The sequence below is a fragment of the Lotus japonicus genome, chromosome 1, assembly GCF_012489685.1.
Source record: "Lotus japonicus ecotype B-129 chromosome 1, LjGifu_v1.2".
Taxonomy (NCBI): Eukaryota; Viridiplantae; Streptophyta; class Magnoliopsida; order Fabales; family Fabaceae; genus Lotus; species Lotus japonicus.
In genome coordinates, this window is record NC_080041.1 from 84742395 (window position 1) to 84765969 (window position 23575).

General features: G+C 36.3%; 7 protein-coding genes across 8 annotated transcripts; 2 read left to right on the forward strand and 5 right to left on the reverse strand.

The window, feature by feature from the left end:
* Positions 1 to 202: 202 nt before the first annotated feature.
* LOC130724974 (uncharacterized protein At4g33100) lies at positions 203 to 1073 on the forward strand. The gene is made up of 3 exons (XM_057576239.1): positions 203 to 406; positions 497 to 581; positions 673 to 1073. The coding sequence occupies exons 1-3, from the start codon at positions 312 to 314 to the stop codon at positions 751 to 753; spliced, it is 261 nt and encodes an 86-aa protein (XP_057432222.1). The 5' UTR covers positions 203 to 311; the 3' UTR covers positions 754 to 1073.
* Positions 1074 to 2737: 1664 nt separating this feature from the next.
* LOC130749391 ((S)-coclaurine N-methyltransferase-like) lies at positions 2738 to 4041 on the reverse strand. The gene is made up of 4 exons (XM_057602744.1): positions 3914 to 4041; positions 3151 to 3261; positions 2925 to 3024; positions 2738 to 2845 (listed from the first exon to the last, which is right to left on the reverse strand). Exons 1-4 carry the CDS (start codon positions 4039 to 4041, stop codon positions 2738 to 2740), a joined length of 447 nt encoding a protein of 148 aa, XP_057458727.1.
* Positions 4042 to 5212: 1171 nt separating this feature from the next.
* LOC130749399 (uncharacterized) lies at positions 5213 to 5596 on the reverse strand. The gene has a single exon (XM_057602756.1). It carries the CDS (start codon positions 5594 to 5596, stop codon positions 5213 to 5215), a length of 384 nt encoding a protein of 127 aa, XP_057458739.1.
* Positions 5597 to 9131: 3535 nt separating this feature from the next.
* On the reverse strand, positions 9132 to 12881 carry LOC130725003 ((S)-coclaurine N-methyltransferase-like). Its single transcript, XM_057576268.1, has 8 exons — positions 12374 to 12881; positions 11529 to 11637; positions 10650 to 10874; positions 10380 to 10479; positions 10191 to 10301; positions 9888 to 9971; positions 9576 to 9634; positions 9132 to 9474 (listed from the first exon to the last, which is right to left on the reverse strand). Exons 1-8 carry the CDS (start codon positions 12558 to 12560, stop codon positions 9282 to 9284), a joined length of 1068 nt encoding a protein of 355 aa, XP_057432251.1. The 5' UTR covers positions 12561 to 12881; the 3' UTR covers positions 9132 to 9281.
* A 154-nt stretch (positions 12882 to 13035) lies between these two features.
* LOC130725008 (probable WRKY transcription factor 50) lies at positions 13036 to 14536 on the reverse strand. Of its 2 annotated transcripts, none has more exons than XM_057576272.1 (3): positions 14154 to 14536; positions 13571 to 13706; positions 13036 to 13434 (listed from the first exon to the last, which is right to left on the reverse strand). In XM_057576272.1, the coding sequence occupies exons 1-3, from the start codon at positions 14509 to 14511 to the stop codon at positions 13311 to 13313; spliced, it is 618 nt and encodes a 205-aa protein (XP_057432255.1). In that variant the 5' UTR covers positions 14512 to 14536; the 3' UTR covers positions 13036 to 13310. The 2 variants fall into 2 exon arrangements, with proteins under 2 accessions (XP_057432255.1, XP_057432260.1); XM_057576277.1 differs by having other exon boundaries at positions 14163 to 14527.
* Positions 14537 to 17294: 2758 nt separating this feature from the next.
* LOC130724998 (25S rRNA (cytosine-C(5))-methyltransferase NSUN5) lies at positions 17295 to 22140 on the forward strand. Its single transcript, XM_057576262.1, has 13 exons — positions 17295 to 17658; positions 17752 to 17810; positions 17900 to 17950; positions 18243 to 18378; positions 18606 to 18691; positions 18804 to 18902; positions 19032 to 19085; positions 19842 to 19986; positions 20227 to 20288; positions 20902 to 20989; positions 21248 to 21322; positions 21506 to 21667; positions 21753 to 22140. Exons 1-13 carry the CDS (start codon positions 17358 to 17360, stop codon positions 21959 to 21961), a joined length of 1527 nt encoding a protein of 508 aa, XP_057432245.1. The 5' UTR covers positions 17295 to 17357; the 3' UTR covers positions 21962 to 22140.
* A 300-nt stretch (positions 22141 to 22440) lies between these two features.
* LOC130725019 (17.1 kDa class II heat shock protein) lies at positions 22441 to 23203 on the reverse strand. Its single transcript, XM_057576286.1, has one exon. The coding sequence runs from the start codon at positions 23111 to 23113 to the stop codon at positions 22640 to 22642; it is 474 nt and encodes a 157-aa protein (XP_057432269.1). The 5' UTR covers positions 23114 to 23203; the 3' UTR covers positions 22441 to 22639.
* Between the last annotated feature and the right edge of the window lie 372 nt (positions 23204 to 23575).

Below are 23575 nucleotides of genomic sequence, written 5' to 3' on the forward strand. Positions count from 1 at the left end.
TTGAGCTATCCTACGATGACATAGTATTTTTTTGAGAGAATTTTTAAGATAGTAACAACTCATTCAAACATTTTTTCCTGAAATTGTCTCCTAACATTATTTTTAAATTAATGTAAAAACAAATCCTTTATACATTTTTTTTATAAATAATTTTATCGGTTTGGTACTTTAGTGTGGTAAATACTAAATAGTGATTTAGACAACATGTAAAAAAAAATCTAATGGAACGAAAACAAAATAGATCACACATGTCCGAAGGCTGCTGAAGTTGTATGCTCCGCCGTTAGACGCGGCGCCGAATCGCTCCGTCCATGTTTGACAAGAAGAAGAAGAGAGCTTCCACACCTTCAACTTCAACCTCTCCTTGTGCCATTCTCAGAGACGCATACCACAATTGCTTCAACAGGTTTCATTCACTAACTTCAATTTTCCTTTTCCAATTCCAAAAATCATGTTTTTCCCAGTTTTGCCTTAAACCCTAATCCCAATTTTGAAGGTGGTACGCCGAGAAATTCATGAAGGGTCACTGCGACAAACTAGATTGCGTTTCCGAGTGGCAAAAATACAGAGCTTGTCTCTCTGTAGGTCCTTTAATTACTTGTGTAATTTTGTAATTCATGTGGAGTTTCATGAAAATTATTGAAATTTGAATGGTCCTGCCAATTTTTACAGGAACATTTGGAAGATAAGGATTTGATTCGTTTATTGGAAGCTGAAAACGTTGTTGAAGACAAAGCTGTTGATTCTAAGTAACTTAGTTATGGTGAATAAGGCTATTCTGTTTCTGGATCTTTTACTGCCAAAGACAGTGAATGGTTCATATGTTTTGGGCAATAATCAGTGATCAATTTAGTGGCTTCATTGCCTAGCAATTTATTGTATTGTTGTGGATTCAAAATTTTCTTTAATTTGTGACTTTAATGTTTGTTTAAATGATAGAAAGAAACCTAGGCTGAATCCTTGGTATAGAGTCCTTGATGTAACATGAATAGGTTAAAGACTGGGACCAAACCAATGAAATTGCATTCTGCCTTGGATGTCAAGTGACAAGATCCAGGGTTAAGTTTTGTGAACCAGGCTTGTTGCTTTTTTTGCTTGACAGAGTTATATGTCCAAGCCTAAGTTTTAAGCAAGATTTAGTTAACACTCATTGACAACAATGATGTTAGTGTTTTTGCCTATTTTTCCTGTAAGTGATTGTCTTTTGTTACTTTCCTGCTGTCATTTTTAAATGACCTATTGTTTTCATCTAAATATAACCTGGATCAGTGGATTGATAGAAAGAAGTATAAGAATCAAGGCCTGTAGTTAAGAAACTTGAACTTGCATTGAAACATAGAACTTTAAGGAATAGTATAAGTAAATAAAATTTTGAAATTATAAAATATAACAGAACAACAGAATCCATAAGTTTATGCAATTTTTTCCCTCACCTCCAATTCCCTTCACTTTTGAAGAGAGCCAAAAACCAGCCACCATGTTTAAGTTGAGTTTGGACACATGACTCTTAAGTTCAGGAGGTGAATTAATCTCCTCCTAAATTTAGGATGAATCACAAGTGGTGCGCCATGAAACGAGGCGAAATCAAGATTGTGGCAGAGAAAAATACCCAGACAACCAAATAAAACAAGTTAATAAGTTTACAGCAGTATCTTGTCCTAATGCCACTCTCAAATTAAAATAAAATTTCATTCGGTTTCGGTTTATTTTATTTATTTATTTCTTTTTGAAAAGAAAATGTGCGACCATCCATTCTTCCCCATTATTGTATCCAAAAAGTTCTGCAATAGCTATGAAGTATGTTCTCCAATAGACAGTCCACTGGATAGCTGAATCCTTGCCGTATGTTGATTCCATTATTGGCTTAATAGAACTCATGTTCTTGTCCATTATCTTGAGCCATTCTTCACTGCAACACAAATACATTTCTAGTGAGCAAATTAACAACATTGCTGTTAAATCATTGAGGTATTTAGTTGATTCTAACCTGGTCTGTGCATAGTGTTTCCCATTTAGCAGCCAATGGTTGATGACAGTAACATCATCCTTCAGACATCATCAAAGAAGTCAATAAAAGTGAGCAAAATCTGGATGAGATACAAAGGTGTTACACAAATCCATTGCAGGTGCAGCTGTTCTTTCACTTATTTTTAGTCTGTATTAAAGAAAAATCATGATTTTTTTGTTCAGGTTTTCTTCATCTTTATCTTTTGATGCGATTCCGCAAATTTGTCCGGTCAGGTAATAACAAAGCTTGCTTGGAAATAAAGAAGTAGATTACCATTTCCCCGACCGGATGAATTTGCTATTACCTAATGGCACAAGTTGTGTTGCGTTAACGAGCTTACTTGGAAATAAAGAAGTAGATTTGCTGAAGGCATGGTTCCTCCTATGAAGAAGTATCTTGTAATCCAGTCATCTTCATTTTCGTCCTTGATAAATAAGTAGCTAGTAAGTAAATCAATGCTATATATGAAATGTCGCTAGTCTTATTAAGGTATCAACTACTAACAATCTAACATTAATAAAACAAACAAAAAGCCAAGATTTTTTTTTTGAAGTTCACAAAAAGCCAAGATGACGTAGGCTATGTTTGGATATCAATTCGCGTCAGCAAACTGACGTTGGCATGCATTTCAAGAGAGTAATTGAACTGAACTCTGCTCTCTTCATGTTGCACTCATCTAATATCCAAACACATACTAAAGTTGTTTAAGAACAGCTTATATGATTCACCTCAAAGTGGTAGGCAAATGTTGTGGCAGAAATGATGAACAAATAAAAGGCCATCCTCTTTCATCCATCTGGATATCTTCTTGAGGAGATCTTTATAGTTCTTCATATGCTGCGTCAAGTTAAAAACTAACATAAAAATTTAAGAGAACATGGCTTCAATACAGATTATTTTTCCTACAAGTACTAACCTCAAACATTCCTATGGAATATATTCTGTCATAAGAAGCTTCCATTTCAAAGGTGCTAATATCTGCAACAATGATATCCAAATTTTGCAGCTGAAGATCCCTGGAAATAAAGTAGTAAAGAGAGTGATTCTGGTCATTGTACAATATTTAATTTGCAAGTTGAATAATGTTTCCGTGTAAGAGTTATCTGTTTGATTAATATTGTAGCAACTAGCAAGCAGCATACTGGCACTTCTCTTCAATATAAGCTTTCTGAGTTATGGAATTGCAGATTCCTGTAACCCTGGAACTCCTGTAATTCTTTGCAACTATAAAGCCAGTGATCCCCAACCGCATCCTACATCAAGAATTGTATGACCATCTTTCAGATTTGATCTCTCGCAGTACAGTTCCAACGCTGCTTCTTCAGCATCGTCCAAAGTCTCTGATGTGGAAGAGAAATAACAACAACTGCGCTAATTTACACACAGAAATTTGTTTTAATGTTAAAACTAAAATCCCAAAACAGGCTAAGTGTTGAGAAGAGTATAACGTACATATGAAGGGTTAGAATAGAAGAAAGCTTTGCAAAGGTGCGAGTCTAAGTCGAATTGTTTTGACCAACTCAAAGTATCAAAGATCAAGAGTGGTTCAAATTTCAAACCTCCATGACTAGCTAGCTCGAAAAGAATCCAAGATTTAGGGTTAAATCGAATACAAATTTCCAGAATTAGCTCAAGAAAGACTTCATAAGACCAACCCAAAGGCAAGCTCAAGATAAACACAAAGCTTGTATATTCATTCTGAAACAAGAGGATTTCTGTATATGAATATTTACACTTTTGTTATGAATGACTGAGTAAGTGCTCTCTCACGTTAGCACAGTAAACAAATTTTGTGAATGAATTAATACTTTAAGATGTTTCACAATCATTCAATCAAACATAAAAACAGCAGTGTAAAAATGTCAGCAAATTTTTTTGCGGGGGTAAAAAAAAGCCTTGAAGTACCTGTATTTGAGATTCTTCCCGAGCACGAGCCTGAAGAAAGAAGTTGGTAACTCATAATGCTGAGATTTTGCCTTATTAGTGCTTACTGCAATAGGCATATCTTGCAGAGCTGTAAGAGTATCATACATTAATTCATCTTCAAACACTTATAATACATTCAAACAAACACATGATATATATTGTTGTTCTGTTCATGTTTATAGTCACCACCACCAAGACCTGATATCTTGTGCAAAATGACATATCCTTATTATATTTGACAGATCAGTTAAGAGCATATAATATAAATGGTTACATTTGACAAAGTGGAGAAGTTGAGAGAGCTGAAGGTCATGGGATTGCTTGTAACCAGCGCGCCGCGAAGGCGAGCTGCCAACAGAAAGCGCGCGAGTCTCCTGATGACAGCATCCGGAAGCAAGTTGCGCTCCAATGAAGTCAGCATCAGCTTCACCCCTGTGTTGTACAATAGCTGCAGTGCATTTTCCATTGAATCACAGTATTGGTTGGTTCTTCTTCTTCTTCTTCCTATAACCTTAGCAACAACTTTATATATTAACAGTACTCCTTGTCAAACAACCACTTAATCCCAAAAGCTTAAGCTGTTGGGTAAGGGTCACTTTAATGGTTTTATATTATATTCTAACACGCCCCCTCACGTAAGAGCCCTTTGGGCTTGAAGCGTGGATAACTGCACAGGCCCACCTACCATGTGCTTAATTAAATTCCACTTTTTAATTAGAAAGTGAGGGGAGCAAGGATCGAACTCTAGACCTCTTGGCCATAGAGGCTCTGATACCATGTCAAACAACCACTTAATCCCAAAAGCTTAAGCTGTTGGGTAAGGGTCACTTTAATGGTTTTATATTATATTCTAACACTCCTTGTCTCTATGTACCTTTTTCCACAGTACGAATGCGTGCAGGTACCCAACACTTGTACTCACCGCTAATATGATTGTCACTCTACTCTATGAGTCAACAGCTGAGTTTTTAAGACTAGAGTAGTAGTTTTTTTTTTTTTTTGAGAACAAAGAAAGTATTTATTGCCGAGAAAAATAAAGAGTGATCTATGAGAACAACCCTCTCATAGTAGGTAATATCTCTTGGGAGGAGGGGCCAAAAAGAAAAAGCTCATGGACAAGCCTCATTAAAACCTTTCAAGGGAAAACCCAATAGGAAAAACCCAAGCAAAGGAAAAAGAGTACTTCTCCACGAGACAACACCACAAGGGAGAACAGGCCAACTCCTATAATAAACCACTAGAAAGATACAGCAGGAAAAGCAAATCTCCACAGTAGTATCAAGCAGCAATCCGGTCATTAAAATACAAGAGATCAATTGCATATGCAGCACCTCTTTTAGCTAGTTTATCTGCTTCTCCATTTGCTTCTCTGAAAATATGTTGCACTTTCAAACAATTGACCTCTACCATCCAAAGATCAATCTGGTTCAGTGTATTGATCAATTTCCATGGTCTATTGCATCGGTTGTTAACCCAACCAACAGCCAAGGATGCGACCCTTTCAATAATTATATTTCTTAGCAATCTATCTGCATAGATCTTCAACGCTTCATGAATTGCCCAAACCTCAGCTTCGAATGCAAAACCCACACCTAAATTCCTTGAGAAAATGCCCAGAATTTCATTCTTGTTATTTCTTAGAATTCCACCAATGCCACTCATACCAGGGCAACCTCTAGCAGCTCCAACTACATTTATTTTAATTAAGCCAACTTCAGGGGGGACCAGGAACTGACACGGATTTTGGGAGCAAACCTTAAAAACTCAAAATTTCTAATAACTTGATCAATACTGTAAGAGCTGAGATGAAGTAGAGGTTTAGCCCACCATCCTATACGCAATAGATGCATGTCCCATATCTCAGAACTACTGAATGCCTTCTGATTAAAACACACATTGTTTATCAAGTTCCATAGGGTTTAGATTTTCGTTGAATTCAGTGTGAATTCAAGTTGAAGCTAACGTGTTAAAATCATGTTTATCTGATATACGTTAAATTTAACATGATAAATTCTAACTTCTCGGTTGATGTCTTGAGATACGTGAAATCACGTTTGCATTGACTATAATGCTAAAATAAACATGCATCAAGATGAGTTATCTCCCTCAATTATTTTTGGGCAAAACTATCTCCCCCATTCCCCATTTTTGAAAAATCCAAAAACACTCCACCATCCTCTCATATCCCACACATGTCGCACATACCACCCCCTCCATTTCTCGCACGCATCCACTTTCGCACTCACACAACATCAGGGGTAGGGGTGGCAAAATAATCCATTAGTCCATATCCATCCAATCCATCCATTACAAAATCCATCCATATTCATCCACATAAAAAATGATTTAAATGGATGGAAGTATCCATTCATTTAAATCCATTGGATATCCATAACCCACTCATTTAAAATTCAAATCCATTTAATCCGTACATTAGAATTTGATGGACCACTAATGGATTTCACATATTTTAATGGATTCACATAAAATCCTATTGCATTACAAAAATAGACAAAAAAACCTAAATTAACCTCAAAACCTTGAAATCGGTCTAAAATCCTAAAATTGGCCGAAAAACCTAAAATCAACTAAATAACCTAAAATCTGCGGAAAAACCTAAAATCAACCATAAACCCTAAAATTAACACTATACTCAACTAAAACCTTAAAATCAGCCGAAAACCCTAAAATAACCATAAACCCTAAAATCGATACTAAACACAACTTGAACCTTAAAATCGGCTGAAAACCCTAAAGTCAGCAGAAAAACCTAAAATCAACCATAAACCCTAAAATTGATACAAAACACAACTTGAACCTTAAAATCGGCCATAAACCCTAAAATTGACACTAAACCCAACTTGAACCTTAAAATCGGCCAAAAATCCTACAGTCGGCCGAAAAACCTAAAATCGGCCGAAAAACCTAAAATCGACTAAATAACCTAAAATCGGCGAAAAAACCTAAAATCAACCATAAACCCTAAAATTAACACTATACTCAAGTAGAACCTTAAAATCGGCCGAAAACCCTAAAATCAACCATAAACACTAAAATCGATACTAAACACAACTTGAACCTTAAAATCGGCTGAAAACCCTAAAGTTGGCCGAAAAAACTAAAATCAGCCGAAAAACCTAAAATCAACCATTAACCCTAAAATCGATACTAAACACAACTTGAACCTTAAAATCGGCTGAAAACCCTGAAGTCAGCCCAAAAACCTAAAATCGACCATAAACCCTAAAATCGACACTAAACCCAACTTGACCCTTAAAATCGGCCAAAACCCTAAAGTCGGCCAAAAAACCTAAAATTGGCCGAAAAACCCTAAACTCAACCTAAACCCTAAAATCGACACTAAACCCAACTTGAACCTTAAAATCGGCCGAAATACCTAAAATCAACCTGAACCCCAAAACCAACACTTAACCCAACCTGAGCCTTAAAATCAGCAGAAAAGCCTAAAATCGGATGAAAAACCTTAAATCAACACCATAAACCCTAAAATCAAAACTAAACTCAACTTGAACCTTAAAATTGTCCGAAAACCTAAAATCGACCATAAAGTCAGCCCAAAAACCCTAAAATCGACCATAAACCCTAAAATCGACACTAAACCTAACTTGACCCTTAAAATCGGCCAAAACCCTAAAGTCGGCCAAAAAAACCTAAAATTGGCCGAAAAACCCTAAACTCAACCTAAACCCTAAAATCGACACTAAACCCAACTTGAACCTTAAAATCGGCCGAAATACCTAAAATCAACCTGAACCCCAAAACCAACACTTAACCCAACCTGAGCCTTAAAATCAGCCGAAAAGCCTAAAATCGGATGAAAAACCTTAAATCAACACCATAAACCCTAAAATCAAAACTAAACTCAACTTGAACCTTAAAATTGTCAGAAAACCCTAAAATCAGCCCTAAAACTGAAAATCAGCTGAAAAACCTAACTTGGGGCCGATTTTTGGGTTTAGTGTCAAATTGTGTGTTTTTGGCCGATTTTATAGTTTAAGGACCGATTTTAGGGTTTAGGGTCGATTTTTTAGTTTACTGTCCAATTTTTTAGTTTAGGGTCGATTTTTTAGTCTAGGGTCGATTTTTGAGTTTAGGGTCGATTTATGAGTTTTTAGCCGACTTTAGGGTTTTTGGCCGCTTTTTTAGTTTACGATCCAATTTTTGAGACTAGGGTCGATTTTTGAGTTTAGGGTCGATTTTTGAGTTTTTAGCCAACTTTAGGGTTTTTAGCCGATATTTTAGTTTACGATCCATTTTTTGAGTCTAGGGTTGATTTTGGAGTCTATGGTCGATTTTTGAGTTTAGGGCCGATTTTTTAGTTTTTACCCGACTTTAGGATTTTTAGCCGATATTTTAGTTTACGATCCAATTTTTGAGTCTAGGGTTGATTTTTTAGTTTAGGGCCGATTTTTTAGTTTTTTGCCGACTTTAGGGTTTTTAGCCAATTTTTTAGTTTACGATCCAATTTTTGAGTTTAGGGTTGATTTTTGAGTTTTTAGCCGACTTTAGGGTTTTTAGCCAATTTTAGTGTTTATGGACAATTTTAGGGAAAATAATTTTTTATAAACTTTCTTTTGTTAAAATTTTTTTATAAAAAAATTGTAAAAAAAAACTAAGTTATTGGATGGATTGGATATCCATCCGTTAAAAATTCACTTAGGGATGGATTTTAATATTTTATTCACTAATGGATGGATTGGATGGATTTTTTTAAGACAATTTTAGTGGATCCTAATGGATTAATGGATTATTTGGATCCATCCACTACAATCCATATCCATATCCATCCAATCCATCCATTTGCCACCCCTAATCAGGGGCACCCAAGATCTTCCATCTTTATCTTTAACACCAACGTCTACAAAGAAAAAGTTCTTCCCTCTTCCCCCTTTTGCCTTTTCTTTGTTCATTTCCGTTTCATTTCAGATCCCATTTAAATGGTTTTTGCATATTGATTATATTGAGTGAATAAACTTTTTTTTTAGAAACCATTGAGTGAATAAACTTGAAATAAAATCATTTTCTTTCTCACATCCAACTTCCCTCACTTTTGAAGGGGGGTCAAAAACCAACTTTCACTTCAAAGTTTGTCCACATAACTCTTTAAGTTCAGCAGATGAAGTAGACTCCCCTAAATTTAAGATAAATCACAAGACATACGGGCGAAATCAAAAGATTGAATAAAATAGACACAACCCGATAAGATAAAGTTAATCAATAAAATACAACAATATTTTTTAGTATGTAACCTCTTTGAGCAGTTTTTTGCGCAACACCTCCATTCTCAAATTGAAATAAGATTTCATTTGTTTTCGGCTTATGTTATTTATTTCTTTTTGAAAAGAAAGTGTGCAACCATCCATTCATCGCCATTATTGTATCCAAAAAGTTCTGCTACAGCTATGAAGAATGTTCTCCAATAGACAGTCCACTTGATAGCTGAATCCTTGCCGTATGTTGATTCCATTATTGGCTTGATAGAACTCATGTTCTTGTCCATTCTCTTGAGCCATTCTTCACTGCAAGATAATTCATTTTTGCTTCAGTATGAAGGTTCAAAGTTCAAACTAGCTTTATTAACACACATAAAAAATCATTGAGCAATTTAGTTGATTCTAACCTGGTCTGTGCGTAGTGTTTCCCATTTACTAGCCAATGGTTGACGACAGAGACATCATCCTTCAGAGATCATCAAAGAAATCAATTACAGAAGAGCTAAATATGGATGATAATATATTAATATGATATACAAAGGTGCTATTAGACAAATATACTGCAGGTGCAGCTGTCTTTCGTTTATTTTTCCTTGTTTTAAAGAAAAAAAGGATAATATTTTTTGTTTTGAATTTTTCGTCATCGTTGTCTTATGGAAAACACACACCGTCTGGTAATAACAATGCTGCTACAAGGTGTATATCATTAGTAAGCTTACTTGGAAATAAAGAAGTAGATTTGCTGCAGGCATGGTTCCTCCTGTAAAGAAATATCTTGTAATCCAGTCGTCTTCACTTTCATCCTTCATAAATAAATAGCCAGTAAGTAAGTCAATTGTATGTATGAAATGTCGCTAGTCTTATTAAGGTATTAACAGCTACAGATATAATACAAAACCATTCATGTATTGTATCTCAACAAACAGCTTAAACTTTTGGGATAGTTAGTTCATTACATCAACTAATATCAGAACCAACAAGCTGAGATGGCTAAATTGATTAACAGCAACATATCAGATCACCTCAAAGTGGTAGGCAAATGCCTTGTGGCAGAAATGATGAACAAACAAAAGGCTATCCTCTTTCATCCATTTGGATATCTTCTTGAGAAGATCCTTATAGTTCTTCATATGCTGCATCAAGGTCAAAACTGATTCAAAATTTGAAGAAAACATGGCTTCAACACAGATTGTTTACCCACAGATACTAACCTCAAACATTTCTATGGAAATTATTCTGTCATAAGAAGCTTCCATTTCGAAGGTGCTAATATCTGCAACAATGATCTCTAAATTTTGCAGCTGAAGATCCCTGGAAAGAGAGTAGTGAAGAAAGTTATTTTGATTATCGTACAACATTTAATTAGCAAGATGAATATTGTGTCTTTGGTGTCTTGTAAGAGTCATCTGTTTGATTAAATATTTGTAAACTAATGACATGCGCAATGCTTGAAGTAACTGATGGTATATCAAACAGCATACTGGCACTTCTCCTCTATAAAAGCTTTCTGAGTTACGGAATTGCAGATTCCTGTAACTCTGGAATTGCTGTAGTTCTTGGCAATGTATAAAGCCAGTGATCCCCAACCACATCCTACGTCAAGAACTGTATGCCCATCTTTCAGGTTTGATCTCTCGCAGTACAATTTCAGCATTGCTTCTTCAGCATCTTCCAACGTCTCTGAGGCAGAAGAGAAATAACAACAACTGCACTAGTTCATACACAGAAATTTGTGTTAATAACAAGGTTATGGTATATTTTACCACTTTCCTTTCACACACACACATACATGTCAATAGTTTATGTTGCTAACAAGTTACATCCCATGTATATTCATTTAACTCCAAAAGGATTTGTTTATAATGAATCTTTACACTTTTGTCATATTATCCTTCACCCCAGCATACAACTACCTTAACCAGTACTGTAAATCTACTTCAGCTAATCAAGTGAGTTAAAGCAAGGTCATGCCCACCACCGTTCATCCCGTAGACCCTTTTAGGTGGATCATATTGGAAACACTAATTTGATTTTACTTATGTTTTCCAAAGAAACAGAATCACTATCTACTAGCATATTATCTTTATAACCTACAGCTACCAATGAATTTATGCATACATATTATTTTACACCAGCTATTGTAGTGTCTATAGTGATGAACATATGGATCCATCACCACAGTGTTCTCATTGAAAGGTTGTAGAACTCCAGCAATTCACAGCAGTAGACTAAACATGTTTATCTAATGAATTAATACTAAAAGATGTTACATAATCAACATAAAAGCAACAGGGTAAAATAATTTTTCAATGTCAGTAAAAAATTCAGTGTGGGTAGAAAAGAAAAAAGCCTCGAAGTACCTGTATTTGAGATTCTTTCCGAGCACCAGCTTGAAGAAAGAGGTTGGCAATTCATAATGTTGAGATTTTGCCGTATCAGTGCTGATGGCAATAGGCATATCTTGCAAAGCTGAAAGAAAATCAGACATTAATTCATCCCCAAACACGAAACATACAACCTAGAACAAGTTTTGCTACAAATTCCTAACTTCCTAAGGTTTCCTAGCCTCCCCACACTGCAATGTAATACTGAAATAGGAACAGTTGCGTTTTTTCTCAACCATCCCTTACTCCTTCCTACAACTAGTACATTGAATGAGACTATACACCCTCCCAACTTCTCAAAACACAAAATTGCACAAGATGAATTATACCCCACAATTGTTAATCACCATTCACCAAACAAAACACTGATGCAAAACAGGGGGAATTTAGTCTTCAAGTTCAGATTTTTTCAGGGGTCTTGAAAATCATGATAGCCCCTCCATATAATTGATTGTGGTTAAACATAGTATAATTCTTATTCACTTATTCTTATAGTGTGTTTGGATTTGTGCTGGGAAAAAAATGCATGTTTGGAAATTCTTCTACAATTGATTCTAAAAGTCAACATCAAGTCAAAATCAAATCTAGTATGTGAGTAGTTTCTAGTTCTAGATAGTAAAATTGATTCATATGAAAAATAAGCTGATTCAAGCATTCTAACAATCTAATTCACAGTAACCCCAAAAGTCATTATGGGACTTTCCACAATAGCCCATCACCACAAATTCATGATATATCTATACATTTTAGAAAGCAGTTATAAATAAGAGCACAAAATGGGGAAGAAGTGAAAAAAGTGGAGAAGAAGGAACAGTACATACAATGCACAAAGTAAACAAGGTCAGAGAGCTGAATCTCAGAGGAAGGTTTGTAACCGGCGCGTAGGCGAGCAGCCAACAGCAAGCGCGTGAGTCTCCTGATGACGGCGTCGGGGAGCAAGTTGCGCTCCATTGAAGCTAGCATCAGCTTCACCGTCGCGTCGTACGGTCGCTGCATTATCCCTTCCATTGAATCACAGCAAATGGTTCGCTCTTCCGCTTCTTCTTCTGGTGATAATGGTATCAGTGCAGGCACGTGTGCTCTCTTATCTAGTGTGTAATTTACTTTTTTACCGATATATCCGGGTCAATGAAAAGATATTGAAAATTGAAAGTTAATTTTTTAATTTCTGTGAATCATAGTTTTTTTAGTTCGGGTAAGTTCAGCTCCGGTCACTACCATGGGTTAGAGCATGTTTTAGGGACTATAAGACACTTGTCGAGGTACTTATAAATCACTCATCAACATAACTCTCACATCTGCAATGAAAATCAGACACACAACCTTTTAAAGGAAAAGGAGAGTGACGCGTCTTTGAAAAATGAAGTGTGTTGTAGTTTTAAAAGCTTCCTAATTCAATCCAAACTATAACCATAGAGGTGTAAATAGCATACATGTGTTATAGAGGTGGCAATGTGTCCCTAAATATGTATGTACCTAAATATATTCATTCATAAGAGCAATTTTATATGCTCGAAATAGTTAACTCACGAATTCACCGAGTTGATATTACAAACACTAATTAAGCTTCAATTAGTCATATTTCGTTTACATTCAAATAGGCTCGAGCACTGGTAAAGTTCAATTGTTTGTGAGAATCACCAACTCTGATATCAAATGCTTCATAACACTTGTCAAGAGCCTATGTATGCAGTGATAACTAGAACTAGTGGTAGCTATATATGGCTCACCAAATGCCAAAACTTCTCAACTTTCTACCTAGTAAGAACTTGGGTGAGTATGGGTGCCTTCATAGGTTGTTATTACATAACTTGGATCATCCCTATCTCTCTCTACTCTTTTCTTCACACGACATCCCTCCACTGAACACCTGTAGTAGTTCCTGTAATAAGATATTGTCAAGATATCAGCGTTTGAACTATGCCAAATTGCCAATGTTTATTAAAAACAGAGAATTTTTTTGAAAGCATGCATCTTTCTTGTTTAGTAATAGCACTGCATTTTATAGGCATATATACCTTGGATTGGGACTGTTTTTCACCATCTTCTTTCCATACTTTCTCCACTTGAACCCATCATCCAGTATTTCAACCTCTGACTTGGTTTTGAATGAAACTTTTTCTTTAACTGCCTTCTCATCCTCAATATTAACATCTAATATATGATACAATCAATTATGAAGAGTTAAAGATGCTCATATAATAGCTTGTTGTCTTTCACTAGAATTAATTATAGCACTTAGAAGCTATTTATTAAAAGTTCTTCTCAGAATTAATTTTTGCTTTATAATCAATTCTAGAAAAACTTCCTAACACGCACTAAGTGAATGTTATTGAATACATATTGGAAAACCAAATTGAACTAAAATGAGGGTGCATAAAAACTTCCATTAGCTTTTGGGGCTGTTCACCGTATTTTATTTTCATTGTGGTTTTCTACCGTGTATCCAAACAAACACTTAAGAAATCCATCTAGAATCAATTCTAAAGACAAAACCAGTCCTGAGGGAGAAACTTTTGTGAGTAGATTCTGATTTAGAATTGATTCTTAGTAATAACAAGTTATCCAAATCTGCCATAAGTTAAATTCATTTTCAGGAACCTGACTTACTGGTTGAAGACCCCTCAACATTGCTGCTACTTCCTCCAAAGTCACCTACTTGATTGGTTTGATTGTCCTGGTTGAGGACATGCCAAGAATTAGCAAATGAATGGTCCGGATGATCATCATCATCTGGCCATTGATTATCATCATCAAGCTTCAAGTACTCAGAAAGCTCCTGAGGCCATTGGTTGATGAAATCGCTCTCAGGTGAATCCGGTGGTAGTGAGACAGGATTTTTATCTGTCATGTTTTGGTAACACTGATGATGATATGAAATTAAAGAAAGGATCATGAGGTTCTTATAACATATATAAATTTGAAATTTCTTAGCCTTTGGTTGATGAGGCAGCTTCATAGTGAGCTTCGTATGAACCACGTTAGGAAAGTTCAGAGGTAATTAATAGCAGAATTGGTGAGTATCCATTATCATTTATAAAGAATGATAGAACAGGCTTAGAGTGGGGCATGCCCAGCGAAGACCCAGGACGACTTTCATTTGATGATAGAGAATCCCAGCACAGCTGAGAATTACAAGTCAAAAGTGATAGTGATTTGAGGTTTGAGGCAAGTTCCTACGAAACACAAGTATTTGCTATATGGAGATTAAGATTTATGTTTGATGTTCTTTCTTTTATTATCAAAAAACTACTATTCGATAACAATCTAACTAGGTTTGCTTCCCGAATCCATGAAAAGAAATAAATCATTACATCCTAGCAACATTTAATTTTAAGTTCTTTGATTGAGTATTGCACACAATCACAACAAGAAATCAAAGAGAACCCCTGTCAACGAGTCAACATATACTTTTTATACATATTCATTAAGACCCTGTATAGATTAATGTTATTTTTTAAAAAGTCAACATGTTTTTCTCACTTCTTGAAAAAAATGATTGAATCTTTAAAAATAAATCAATCACATGAAGTATATTGGAGAATGTTTAGTATTGACATTTTTTTTTGGGTTAAGCATCATATTAGTCCCTGTCTTTGTGTCGTCGTCTGACCTAAGTCCCTCCCCGGAAAAATTATTGGAAAAGGTCCTCTTCTTTATAAATTGTTTGGAGTAGGTCCTCGCCGGAGCCCGGAGCTCCGACGAGTGATGATTTGGCAAGTTGACTGTGTTAATAAGGCCTACGTGGAATTTAAAAATAAAATAAAAAATAACACATCAAAAATTTAAATTTAATTAACAAAAATACAACAAATTAACAAAACTAACACTAAATTAATTCTTTCAAAAAAAGAAACACTAAATTAATTAATGTTTAACATATTTAACATCTCTCCCAGAAACAAACCTGGAAAAAAATTCAAAACATAGTTAACATCTTTTTGGGTTGATTTCAAAACAATTTTTTTTTTTGGAAAATCATCAAGCTGCTGCAAATCCAATCTACTTGATGCTTCATATTAGTTCACCGTAACATCAGGGAATTGATCAGACAATAAAATTAGAGAGCAATTTTAAATTAACAATGGCCGATCATCAATTGATAAATTAAAGAATATTTCCTTCTCAAAAATCACCACGCTGCTGCAAATCCATTCCAATTTACACATAAACAAACCCAATATCCAAACCCAACCCAGTAACCTCGTCCCTTCATCCATCACCTCCTTCATCCCTCATCCTTCATTTTCCAACCTCCTCCTCCTTCTTCATAAACAGGCCTAGAATCTTACAAACCCAGAATAACACTCAATTACAAACCCAAAAAAACCTTCACAAACCCAGAAAAGAAGAAGCACTGCACTCCCACAGAATCAGACCTCAAGAGAAAGCAGGGGAAAAACACAAATACAAGCAAGTTACAACAGCCCCAACAAAAACAAAGCCTCACACCGGCAGATTCTTCGAAAAATCTGATTGATGAGGAAGAAAGTTAGAAGCTTTGCATCTCTAAAGCTCAGATCCACGTCTGAAACACACTTGGGACCAAGAACCCTTCAAGTGCATCTTAGGTTTAGGGTTCGGGTCGTACCTCAAATCATCCCCAAACCCTCCACCCCTGTCGTTGCCACCCATTAACCGACTCTTGGCGACGAGGCCATCCTTCCTCTGGTGCGAATCGACCCTCTGGGGCTCCTCCTCGCGCTTGGTGGCGGCGACGAGTACGCTGTAGAAGTCGCGATCCTCTGGAGTCTTCGGGTTTGTTTAAGGGCTGGTCAAGGGAGATGGGAATGAAGGGGATGATGGGAGTTGGGGCGAAGGAAGGGCCTTCAGATGGAATCGGTGGAGGCCAGGGTGCCTTGGAGGTAGTGGAGGATGGGGTTCTGATTTCTGAAGAAGAGGAACGAACATGATGATGATTTCTTTTAGGGTTTTAAGTGTTTGATGGTGATTTAGGATTTGGGTTAATTTGGGGGAATTGGAGTTATTTTTGGGGGAAATTGATTTTGTTAATTGATTAAGGTTAGATATGTTAATAGGTTTAATTTTGTTTAATTAATCTGACATGAAATTTATTTTTATTATTATTATTTTTTTAAATCCATGTCAGCTTATTTGGCCCGGTCAGCAATCTAAATCATCACTCGCCGGAGCTCCGGGCTCCGGTGAGGATCCGCTCCAAACAATTTCCAAACATGAGGACCATTTACAATAATTTTTCCGGCGAGGGACCTAGGTCAGACGGCGACACAAAGACAGGGACTAATATGATGCTTAACCCTTTTTTTTTCAAAATAAAAAACAATCTCAAAAGAGAAACAAATACATAACACAAGAACCATAAACAAGCATGGCTATTGTCACTACTTAGTTTTGTATGAGCATTGTCACTACCACAACCAGCACATCTACCATCCACCACCACCACTTCCAACATGATCATCACCACACCACCTTCCACCATTTTCATCGTGGGCGCCACCACCACCATCACCATCACCATCCGCAACACTACACCACCGAATAACATTTACCTCCACTTCTACCATTGACATCGTCACTCGATAATCAGAATGGAAGTACGAAAATTAGATGGGGTAAAATTTTCTCGAATGCCAATAAACGCTCCATTTAGTTAACGATAAGTATGAAAATTAGAAAATAACATATACTGAGACATTTTTTCTTCATAAAAAGTAACATAAATACACTTAAAAAAAATAAAATGAATAACCAAACGAGCCCTAAATTATTTATTCATATCTCAGTTTCTCCTCAATCTCAACCCCTAAACCCACCCTGTCAATGAAGTCCAAGACGAGGAAGAAGGAGCTTGCTGCGAAGAAGCAGCAGAACCACCAGGGCGGTGGTGGTGGTGGCGGCAGAGTAGAACAACCAAATGAAGAGAAAAAAGTGACCGCCGTGAAGTTGAAGGGAGCGGAGAGGTCAGCTCACTTCGCACGGAGAGAGGCAGCGAAGATCTTGAAAACTGTTCTCGAAGGTGACGCTAAGCGCCGCGCACTTGCCTCCATCAAAACCCTCATCTATAAACCTTCCATCAGAAACAAGAAGGCCACCTTCGCTCTCATCTGTCAAACCCTCAAGCGTAACAAACCTCACTCCCTCATACTTCCTCTCTGAAATTCCATTAATTTAATGCATAAAAAGTGTGTTTGTTTGTTTCATTGTGAATTCACAGATCTTCCTATTATCAAGGATGTCTTGGAAGCTTCTTCTATTCTCAATACCAAGTGGAAGGTAATAACAAATAACCACATTTTCTTTGACATTGAATCATTCTCAGTTTACATGTTAATGTAATGTATCATCTACTATTGCTTTTGCAGAAGCATCAAGAATTGATTTACATCATTCTCTATGATATACTTTTCGGTCAGGTGAGTGAGCTGATTTTCGGGACTTCTACTTATAGGCTAGTCAATTTCTGCTTTAGAATGTGATATCTGCTTTGGAGTAAATGAATCTTGTAAGGAGAATTGGATAGCTAAAGTTAGTTAAGTTTGGAGTATTATTCAATTGTGATGTTAAGTTATGTGTTGTAGGTAGTATATAAGCTGCTCATGTAAACTGTATCAGTGTGGGATTCATTTTATTCAATTCTCAGTATTCTATCTATCTCGCTCTGATAGAAGAACAGTCCCTTTTATCTGATACCTTACGAATCTCTAGGAAGTTTCAGTAGTTGGTGATGCTGAGAAGTACCTTATGCGCCACAAAGGCGCTCTACATGCAACTCTGAAACAGCTTTTGGCACAGAGAAAGGTGAAAACGGTTAAGCAGCTGGTTGCTCAATACCATGTTCCGGGTCAGTTATCACATCTCTCATCTCTGCACACCCTCTTCCATATATTTTTCCTTTCTGGATTTTGCACTCCTCATGGTTGATTCATGGCATGGAAATTGTGATAATCATTTTGGAAGTCAATGCATTTTCAATGGGAAGCTATCATTCTTTATTCATGAATCATGAGAGTTGCTGGCTAGCTGCTTTACTTTGCTAATGACTTGAACTTGTTCAAAATCTTCTTGCAGAGATTTCTGTACCTCGTTATGTTCGTGTGAATACTCTTAAACTGGATGTAGAATCTGCCTTACTTGAACTTCGGGAAAAATACTCGGTAATTTTTAATATTTCTGATGTGTTGTTTCTTTTTCACAAATTGCAGTTTCTTTATTTAAACTATTTCTCTATGTTTTGATTGATGAGGAGTTTTTTGTCGTGTCAAATAGGTTCAAAAGGACGATTTACTGCCTGACTTGCTGATACTACCGCCAGGAACTGATTTACACGATCATCCTCTTGTCAAGAATGGAAGTGTCTTTTTGCAAGTAGGAATTACCCTTATATAAGTGATTTGTTGTCATCTAAGATTTAAGAAATGCGCTGACATTTCAATTCTTGCTGCTGCTTTTCATTCTCGGTAATCTTTTCACTAACACAGACATACTTTTGTATAGGGTAAGGCAAGTTCCATGGTGGCACCAGCCCTTAGCCCTGAACCAGGATGGGAGGTGAGTTATTGCTATATTACATATGATGACATAAAGAGGTTTAGCTGTAGCTCCTCATTATCCTTGTAAACATCATCTATCACCATCTCATTTCTGAATTTTTTGTGGCGGGGGGTTAGAGCTTTACCTCACGACTTGCAAAATTTTCCTTCTCTTTTAATGCCTTCTTCAAAAATACTTGTAGGAAACAGAGAGTTCACCTGATTTTGCTTTTGGTTGTAAATTCTTAATAAGTATCCTTTTTAGTGGTTTGATATCTTGATGTCTTTCAAGATTTTTCATAGCCATTTTTTAATCAATTAACACGTATGGCTGAAAAGTAATAAGAAAACTAGGGCTAGTATGGCCAGAACACACAGGAGCAATTTCTCTTCTCGGCCAAAACCAAAGTTGAAACAAAATATATTTTAGTCACTGTTTAACAGATTATTCTGTATATATGGGCCTGTTCCTTTTGAGTTAACTAATCATTCTAGAAAGTATTATTTTTTTATCCTCAAGCATGATTGACTTTGAAAGAATCCAAAAAGTGGCTAATATTTCCATGTGTGAATTACTAAAAGACAAGTGAGTAATTGCAATACACTTGTGCTGCGTATACCTATTGTCTGATGCCTACATTATTTTAACTATCATGTTATGAATGCTTAATTTTTAAATTAAATTGTAAAATATCATACCTGGGAAAAATATATTTTGCATCTGAGATATCTTCTTCTGGTCCTTACTAATTGTCAACTTCAAATGTATTTCAAGGTTCTTGATGCATGTGCAGCACCAGGAAATAAAACAGTCCACCTTGCTGCCCTTATGAAGAGAAAGGGTAGGATTATAGCATGTGAGCTGCACAAAGAAAGGATTATGCGTTTGAAAGACACTATAAAGCTATCTGGGGCTTCTAGTATCCTCTATTGTGTTTCTTTCTAATATGTAGATGCTTTTCAACTGAAAGTTCCTTCAATGTAACAATAATAATCGGCTAAGATTTTATTTAATCATGCATGCTAAGCAGCTGTCCAGACTGTATATTATACCATGATGCCTACAGAGTGGAGGAACACACTAATAAATTTTGATACCATTTTTCTGTAGTTAATCTTCAGTTTATATTGCAATGTGTCAAACTTAACCCCAAGTTCAGACATACAAGTTCTCAATGAGGATTTCTTGAAAATAAATCCCACGGATCCTCCATATTCTAAGGTGAAGTATATTTCCTTCCTCATCTGTAGTTTTAAATTTCAAAGCTTGTTGGGGCATTTACTGGAGTGGCCACCAACATTTTGATTGATTTTGATCTGCAATTGTCAGACTTCACCATTTACTACTAGTACATCGATTGTTTTCTTCTACAACTAATATTTCTGACAAGTTATTTCTTGTTCTGAGCCACTTAATCAATGTATTTTGGCATTGCAATGAGGGACAGGATATGGGATTGGAACCAATAGATTCTTAAATTTTTGTTGGCCATTTGTATGATGAAGTATGTAATCTGCTGAATGCTTTTGGTAACATAGTTTGTGTCAAAAAAATTGTACACAGATTAAAGTTTTTTTTTCTTTTCCCGTTCACATTTCTCTAATTGAAGGAGTGTTTTGGGTATCAACAAGGAGTTAACCCCTTTACTGAATGGTGCTGGACTGTTTATATTCTTTTAAGTTCTGTAATAGCATTTCGGTTTTGTCTGAATCAGGAGAGTAATAATGACTTACGCATTGGTTATTCACCTATTCTTGACTTCGTCTTCCAGATTGCAATTTTACTTAGTTCATTTTTTTCAGTGTTTGATCATTTATCAGATTTAACATTACAGGTGAAAGCTATTCTTTTGGATCCTTCCTGCTCTGGTTCTGGTACTGCTTCTTCAAGACTAGACCATCTACTCCCATCTAAAGCAGCAGGTTACATTTAGTTCTATCTACCTTCTATGTTTTAGAATGTATGCACCTAGTTATCAACATCTGTGCATATGAAACGCCTCTTAATGCTTATAAAGGAGTTGAAGTTTATTGCGGAAAAATGATTAGTGTATGGTAGTATCTCAAAAATCAATTTTTGTCATTCTAACAAATCTAATTCACCTATGTGCCATGATCTAATTTACAGCATTAGACATCATTTTTCTATCTAATGCAATGATACAACTTCTGATTGCATAGGTCAGGATGTTGATATGGAAAGATTGAACAAGCTTGCAGCTTTTCAGAGAAAGGCTCTTCAGCATGCTTTACTTTGTGAGTTAGTTCGTTTCTCCTTGCCAATTCGGTTTTATTCTCTGTCCCTGTTTCTAGACCGATCATCATTTTTTTTTAATGATTGTACATGAGCAAGATGAAATCCTAAGATTTATATAATGTTCCTTAAACTTCACACTTAACACTAACAGTATTTAAAGTAAAAATCGTTTCCTTTGACAGTTCCAGCTGTGGAAAGAATTGTCTACAGCACTTGTTCAATCAACCAAATTGAAAATGAAGATGTCATCACATCTGTCCTTCCCATAGCCGAATCGAATGGATTTGAGCTGGTAAAGCCTTTCCCTGAGTGGCAATGCCGTGGTCTTCCAGTGTTTGAAGGATGTAAGTGTTACCATTCTCAGGTAGCAACACATACTCATAGCTTCATTTGGTAAATTCTAACACTGCTTGCATTCTTGCCTCACAGCTGAACACCTGATTCGGACAGATCCTGCCAAACACGGTGAAGGTTTCTTTATTGCCTTGTTTTCCAGAAAGGATGCTAATGTTTCAGTGAGGTCAAATAAGAAAGAAAATAGAACTAGAGTGCAAAGGAAGAAACCTATACCCTTGTTTATTACCACTAACCCCTTCAAAATGTGGTTATTTGATAACCTGAGCAGGTCCCGCTGTTGAAATTGGATTAACAAAAGAGCTGGTTAAGGCGATTATTTATCTTCTTTTTTCTAAATGTAACACTAAACCCCCCATTTCATTAGTTTTTTTTTTAATGTAAGAATATTTATTAAAAAAAATAGACAGTAGTTTGTACCAATTTCTTTGAAAAAAATGCATTGAATTTCAACTTTTTTAGAGATGAAGTTGTTTGTCTCGGGCATTTTTACCTTCTCCCCATGTTCAGGAATGGATGAGAAATTGTTTTCTTGTTTATATCCATTTATTGTTGTGATAGGTGTTCATAGATTGAAAGAAATTGATAGTTGATGTAGTGATCCCGCACTTTGCCCCGTGAGTAAATTCTTGGGGTTCAATTTTCATCTTTTCTGAGGAGAAAAAGCTCATTAACAAGTTAATGAGTTGATTGTGGTTCAAGAGATTAGTCTCCCAGTACTAGCTAAGCAATTTTTCTTTTGAAAGAAAGCACGACTCAAGTCTAGAGAAATTAGAAACTAGGTAGATTAGCTATAACATTAAAGCTAACAAAACATTACATTCATGATTATGTAACATAACACATCGCAGCAAAAGGCATCATCATCTGAAAGGCACAAAACCATTGTCATCATACAAACAAAACCATAAACAGAAACAGCTGCTTCTCTGCAAATGTAGGTTTGGTCGTACACAACAAGCTCAAGCAACCTTAACCTCAATGGTCTTGGGCTTCTTAGGCTCAGGAGGTGGCAGCTTGTTCACCGTGACAGTGAGCACACCATCTTGGCAAACAGCAGAAATGGCATGGACATTAGCATTCTCCGGGAGCACAAACTTCCTCATGAACTTGCCAACCCTCCTCTCCATCCTCACATACTTGGACCCTTCTTTCTCCTCATCCCTCTTCCTCTCACCACTTATGAGAAGCACATTGTCATCCTCCACCTGAACCTTGATGTCACCGGACTTCAACCCCGGCATGTCGATCACGAACACGTACGAGCTCGGGTACTCCTTCACGTCCGCAGGGGTGGCTGCCATTGCCTTGGCGTCGCGGAGGTAGGTCCGGGTGGGAGCGTGAGAGTTCTTCTCGGTGGAGTCGTCTGGGAGGTCCATGATGTGGTGCAGTGTGTTCAGCAGTGGAGAATCTAGACCCATCAACCTGATATCCATTGCCTCTTTGTCTTTGATTCTTCTCTTGTGTGTAAATTTTATGTTGTGTTGTTTTCAGGAGCTTAGATTTCTTACAATGATTTTGAGAATGGAGAAACTTGAGTATTTATATGTAAAGGAACGACAGAGGAAGAAGGGATTGGGAGGTTCCAGAAACGCAAGAGTGTGGCTAGGGAGTTCTAGGAGGTTCGGTAGAATCGGGACTTTCGGTACAAAGTCCCAATACTTCTAGTAGGCTCCAGAATGTCTCTTTCTTCATTTTTAGGATGTTTCGGGAAAAAATATTGGAATCTTTGTTCTCTAAGTTAATAAAAGTAGTTTTAAAAAAAAAGTAATAAGAAGTGATAAAATTCAGTTTGAATTTAATATTTTAAGTGAAATTATTAGAAAATAAAGAAACAAACGTTCAGTTGCATTTTTAAAAAAATGCGAATAAAATGTGATTAGCCCTGTAGGTAGCTC